At 32.4% G+C, this 6,783-nt stretch overlaps 2 protein-coding genes across 2 annotated transcripts; both read left to right on the top strand.

The window, feature by feature from the left end:
• The first annotated feature begins 226 nt into the window (after positions 1–226).
• On the top strand, positions 227–769 carry LOC129286509 (uncharacterized). Its single transcript, XM_054922466.1, has one exon. The coding sequence runs from the start codon at positions 227–229 to the stop codon at positions 767–769; it is 543 nt and encodes a 180-aa protein (XP_054778441.1).
• A 4,387-nt stretch (positions 770–5,156) lies between these two features.
• On the top strand, positions 5,157–5,753 carry LOC129286510 (uncharacterized). The gene has a single exon (XM_054922467.1). It carries the CDS (start codon positions 5,157–5,159, stop codon positions 5,751–5,753), a length of 597 nt encoding a protein of 198 aa, XP_054778442.1.
• The last annotated feature ends 1,030 nt before the right edge of the window (positions 5,754–6,783 follow it).

Below are 6,783 nucleotides of genomic sequence, written 5' to 3' on the forward strand. Positions count from 1 at the left end.
TCCTCAATTTACTTCCCAATTTTAGAGATCTTTTCAAGAAGCTTTAGGCACTTGATTGGATCTCAGTACTACTTTTCACCCGCAAACCAATGGCCAATTAGAGAGAACCATTCAGATACTTGAAGACATGCTAAAGTCTTGCATTTTAGATTTTAGTGGCTGTTAGGATCGTTAGTTAGCTTTGATGGAGTTTGCTTATAATAACAGTTATCAATCTAGCATACAAATGGCCTCATATAAAGCACTTTATGGCAGGCAATGCAGGTCTCCTATTAGGTTGTTTGATGTTGGGGATACTAAGCTTTTGGGTTTGGATTTAGTACAAGATGATATTGAAAAAGTGAAAATAATTAGAGAAAGAATAATATCAACTCAAAATCGACAGAAGTCTTATGTTGATAATCAACATCAGGAGTTAGAATTCATGGTCAGGGATAAAGTATTTCTTAAGGTATCTCCTATGAAAAGGGTAATGAGGTTTGGGAAGAAAGGAAAACTAAGTCTAAGGTATATTGGTCCATTTGAAATTTTAGAGAAAATTAGTGCAGTTGCTTATCGTTTGGCGTTACTGCTTGAATTGTCAAGTATTCATCTAGTGTTTCATGTATCAATGTTACGGAAATACTTATATGACCCTTCTCATGTGATAGAAGCTCAGGGGATTCAAATAGCCCCAGACTTATCTTATGAAGAAGTTCCTGTGGCTATTTTGGACCGACAAGTTAAGAAGTTGTGGTCTAAAGAAATTACTTCAGTGAAAGTGCTATAGCGTAACCATTCTCAGGAAGAAACTACATGGAAAATCAAAACTGATATGCGTGGTAAGTATCCACACCTATTTGAGGATTAAAGTAAGCACAAATTTAAATTCGAAGGACCAAATTTCCTAAAGGGGGTAGAATGTAATAGCCCAAAAAAAATATATATAGATAAATAAATAAATAAATAAATATAATTAATAATAATAAGGATATATAAGTTGGTGTTTTAATAGTAATTATATTAATTCTTGAGAACATGTGTAGCAAGAAGAAGACTTGGTGTAATGGTTGTTATATAAGCACTTATGTAAAAGGTCCTAAGTTTGAAATCTCTGGAGTATAAGGAGGAATTTTATTTCTATTAGTTTTAGCCTATATAAAATTACCATCATGCCCTCTTCCTCACTTGATAAATTCTCTTTTACTTCTTCTTTATCTAGTCGGTGCACAGAGAAAGAGAGAGAGAGAGTGTGTGTGTGTGTGTGTTCAATATTTCTCTCCAACCTTCTACCATAACCAAACATCTCTCCCCTCTTTACTCCTAGCTATCACCAGCGATGAAGAAGGCTTACCACTGCTCAGTGACATTCAGACGCTCCTTCATGCATGTGAACTCTATTTTTTTCTCTTTCTCGATCTGTTGCTTTCCCTGTGTCATTCACGTTTGAGTTGTGGATGGAGTAAAGGACCAATTTGTTGAAGCTATAAGGTTCTTCTCATAAGTTTTTCCTTCCCCAGTTCAGCTGTGAGCCTCATTATCCCTTCCTTTATGTGCTCCTTATTTCTACATTTTCTCTGTGTGCTATCTGTCCATGTTGTTCTAGGCTAAGAAGTCGTGAAGTATCGAGTGCTGGAAGGCTGTTACTGTGAGCTCATGTTGGTATGGCTGAATCAGTCTTCTTCCATTGTTGGGTGTAGTGATAACGTTTAGCTTATATCTCCCCTATTTAGCATTCAAGAGTACGTTTGTTTCTTCTTTCTCTCAGTTCACCACTGTTCAGGCCGACTGAGTTGAAGACGTGCAGAAGAAGAGGATCCTGATAAAAATTGATGAAAGAATATTTTAAGAATTTAAAACTTCGACAAGTAAGTGAATAGCATCCCCTTTAATTTATTTTTATTTGTATTTTTATTTTTAAGAGACTTTCATTGAGATATTTCACTCTTATGAATTACATTAGTTTTGAAACTTTGAAATATCGGTGCTGGATAGTTAAAGGATGATATATGCATTTATTTCTTCAATGAATATATTTCAAAGATTTATGAAATTATTTGGTTTATTAAACTCTTGAAATCCGTGATTATTTAGATAACGCAAGCTTGTATATTATTTATGAAAGATAATTTTTTCAAGTCTTAAATTGAAATTTAAAATGATTCATGTGAATTTGGTATTGAAAAAGCAAATTGTATTTTAGAAATAATTATTCTTTTCACATGTTTAAAACATAATTTTTGAGAGGACTCTAAACAGAACACTGCTGCTAACAGCAGTTGCATTAGCCCGTAGCGTGCTGTGATTAAACACTAGCTAGTTTGGTTTGTGATTTTTGTTCTCACGTTTGGTTAACATTTATTTTCATGATATAAGCCACGTTTGGTTATTTACCCTCGTGAACTATGTGTTCATGTTTGTAACCTGTTCTGTTAAGTTCTCAAAATTTTAAATGTTGACTAATATGTATTTTTGAAATTTATATGATTTTGGCTAGCAATTATACCACTAAATTATATGTGAGTAAATTGTTTTCTTTAAGCATGATAACATAAATTGATTTCAATTTACTCTCATTTTACAATTATGGTTATGACTTACAGGCTTATAAATTTGTTTTCTAGAATTACTTTTAATTAGTTTACACCATTATTAGAGTTTGTTGATTTAAATTTTAAAAATTTTACTTTGGTAAAGCTATTCACTGAAAAATTTATTTTGGCCTCAGATTTATTAGCTGACGCTAACCCCACCATTGACCTCTCAAGGGCCATATAGCTACATTGGGTGGAAATTTTGGTTGGTACCATTGCTTTTGATATAAATATATAAGTCGTATGTATTTTGATTTAAAAGAAAGATTAGTGCTCCACATAAATTGTTATTAGGGTTTTATTTTGATTTGTGTATTAGTTGCTGGTTGGAGGGAGCTATGCTCCTGATTTATACTATTATTTGTAAAAAAAAAAGTTTTTGCTGTAAAATTTTTGAGAGATCCTAATTATAGGGAAAGTTTTGCCAAAATTTTTACAAAAACTTTGAAATTTTCTTGTGATAAGTAACATTAAAAATGTTATAAATTATATATAATCTAATTATTTAAAAAATAATGAAAAATGAATTGAATTTTCATATTAAGACTTATGGGAATGCGCAATATAGTTTGTACCCGTGCCAATCACCCTCTATTTTCAGGGCGTGATAGTTTCTTAGGCCATTAATTGGTATTTTTCATTTAGCAATCCCAATTTTAAAACAAGGAAAATGAGTTACAAATTTAACCAAGCAAAATTTCAAATTTAGGAGACAAAACTGCAAATTTCTAAAAGTGTTCGATTGATGACATATTACTTTTTAAATTTAATCATTAAGATTTGTATTCCCTATTAAAATAGGAAAAGTGAGTTGCAAATTCAAGATGACAAAATTTCAAATTAAGGAGATGAAGTTGCAAATTCTTCAACATGTTCAAATAATAATTACTTGATTCTTTTCAAATTTAATCATTAAGACTTGTGTTCCCTATTAATTATAACTTGCAACTTTGTGTCTCAAATTTGCAATTTTATATTGTTGAGCTAGTGACTTGTTTTCCCAATTTTAAAATTGGGAGCAAATCCCATTATATCAAAATGCCAATTAAGGACTTAAGGGACTTACTGTACTTTTAAAATTTATTGGGACTTTACTTGAATAAAATGATCCCATTGAAACTTAAGTGTCATTCTACCAATTTTAATGAACGAATTCTGTGAGATTTCACAGTCAATGTCTTCAATCCGTTAGGTTAGGTTAGAATTGCTTATACGTTTTAATTACATCAAGGGGGACATTGCGCCTGAAAATTCTTAGGAATACCAATTGCACCTCAAGAAAAATTGCAGGGGTGGATTTGCATTGTAACCCTTAGAATTATGGTTATTTTTAAGCTGCAAGATAATTTTAGATCCTCAAGGATTCCTGATGATAAGTGTCTAATTGAAATTTTACAATTGAATTATGGCGATTTCATTCTCCTTTTTTTTTTTTTGTGGACATTGGAATTTTTTCATACTCCACCAAAATATCAGATCAATCAATTACTTCAAACTAAAAGAACACTCCGATGATTTATAATTTTCCGTTTATCTCCAGGACAATTTAGCGTTGAATTTGTCAAATTTCATGTCTCTTTGGTGGACAGAACTTTTTGTCGGGATAGATTCAAAGTTAATGCTATAGAAAACCAAATTAAGGCCGTGGTCCTGGCTTTTCCACCAGCAACTTGAGAGATAGTGAGCTTCAACTTGAGTGTTGGCATGGTTAGTTGGACTATTTAAATAGGGATGTACTTGATTCTCTAATTTGAAGGGAAACATTCAATCTTACAGTCATAGATGGCTGCTTCTCTATCTGTTTTTGTTTTTCATAACTAAAACAAAACGAGAAAACTATTAATCAAACCAAAAATAAAAATCCAGTGAGAAGCATCCAACTTTGAATATTAGTTTATTTAATTGGATAATTCTCTTAAGAAGACCTAACTAAGAGGAACAAAGTCCATCTTATTGTCATTGTTCAGTGCACATCTTCCACTTCCCAAATTCCCAATATAAATAATCAAACCAATCATCCCAACATTATAAATAGGATAAATACAACTGTTGTTATAAATTCCTATATACTTTTACCATGTTTTGATATTAATCCTTCATGGTTTATCATGACTATTGGCACTAGCTAGCTAAAAACTCAGCATCACTCTACGCTAATATTCAATGATTAACTCTACGCCAATCGCCATTTAACTTATATCAAACGGCCAAAAATGGACCCCATCAACTCTGTAATGCCTTTTCTTGCCAAATATATATATATATATATATATGTATGTATGTATGTATGTATGTATACAAGACAAGGAAAAAACAAGAAGAAAAGGCTGTGCAGCGTTCCCTCGCTCTATGTAATTAGTTGGATCTTCAGAATTTCTATACACCATCATTGACCTCAAGAATAACGAGCCTAGAGAAGGTTTCTTCTTTCCAAATGGGTAACAATAATGATACGGTCTAACTAATTGCTGATTTTCTAAGTTTGTCTTCTATACTTGTCAGTTTGCAAATATATATATATATATATATAATTTGGTTTCCTTTAATTTACCCAGACACACGGACCAAAGTGAAATAAGAAAAATGATCGGCAGTTCGAGCTCAGAGCAACAAGAGAATCATGGGGAAAGCCTGTGCATTGCACTTATGAGAGAAGATTGGACGACGGTCTTGCAAATTTTTGAAAACCAACCACAGATTCAGGATAGAAAGATGGGTGATATGATGAAGGCAACAAATGAGATACGTGGTTCGCGCCATGATGATGAGTCGTGGTCCGACACAGCTTTGCACTGGGCTATCGCTAATGGGGCACCAGAAGATGAAGTAGTTGAGAAACTGGTGAGTGAAATAGAGAAGACTGGTAAGGCATTGGAGACTCTGAAAGCTAAGAATAGTCGAGGAGATACCCCTTTGCACTGTGCAGCCTCACGTGGCTCTGACACCATTTGTCGTCGCATCACACGTGTCCACGAGTCATTGGTTTGTGAGCGTAACAATGAAGAAGAGACACCTCTCTTCTTGGCTGCTCTTAACGGTCACCAATCGGCCTTCGATCATCTCCATTCAATTTGCCTAAAGGTGGAACTGTCGTTACCCCCCGAAATCTGGACAAGAAAAAACGGAGATACTATACTTCACTGCACCATTCGGAGAAAACACTTCGGTCAGCACATTTAATTATGCTGCTTTACTATTAAAAATAGATGCATAGCATGAGTCGTCCTAAGTTAATGATAATGCAACATCATCATGATCATTATATGATATACTTCCTCTAATTTTATTTATAAATCACTTTCAACATATTTAATTAGAATCAAGAAAAACATAAAACTTTATTAACCATATCTTAAATTTTAGTAAGTTTCTATCTTTACACTCCCAATGAGGGGAAAGAATTATTTTTAATAATTTTTTCATCATTTAATAAAGGTAGAAAAATGAAGATCAACATAAAAATAATAAAGTATCTTATAAAAAAAATTAAAGTTATTTTTTTTTGGCCGTTTAAATAGGACCAAAGGAGTAAGAAGTAAAAAGCAGCATGCGTTTAATTTTGTTTTGGGAAACATTGTGTGTATTTTAATTGTCAAAATATTGATACCCTTTACAAATAAATAGCGTTCGATAGCTACGAAAGAAAATAACTAACAAATTATGTACGTGGAATTGAATGCTTGCCAGATTTCTCACTCCAAATAATTAAGCTTTACAAAGATCAACATATTGCGATCGGTAGCTTTTTCAATAGAGACGGACATTTACCTCTGAATGAGCTTGTCATGATTGCGTCTGCTTTTAAGAATGGTAGTCCTCTCAGATGGTGGCAGAAACTGCTCTACTACTGTAAGTATAATTTATGAACCCCTATCTTTTTCTTTTTTCTTTTTTTTTAAGTTTAGAATTTAATAGTATGTACAAAGTACAGACACATTTAATTTTATATTCATCACATAAAATAAAAAATAAGTGACGATGTTTATGGTTTATGAATAATACTGTTTGTTATGTATAGATTTTATATCATGCATATTGATATTAGTACGTTTTAGAGACATGAAGTTGACATATCTTTTATTTATTTTCTTTACAATCATCTGATCTTTAAGCTACAAATCCCAAATGACCTAGTATGAAATTTTAATTTTAAATATTGGAGGTTTTTTGAATTGTTTTCTTTTCAATTCACTTTATGTATATGCATGCA

Source organism: Prosopis cineraria, unplaced genomic scaffold (genome assembly GCF_029017545.1).
Source record: "Prosopis cineraria cultivar Desert tree isolate PC_DT_omini unplaced genomic scaffold, ASM2901754v1 PC11, whole genome shotgun sequence".
In the NCBI taxonomy this organism is placed as follows: Eukaryota; Viridiplantae; Streptophyta; class Magnoliopsida; order Fabales; family Fabaceae; genus Prosopis; species Prosopis cineraria.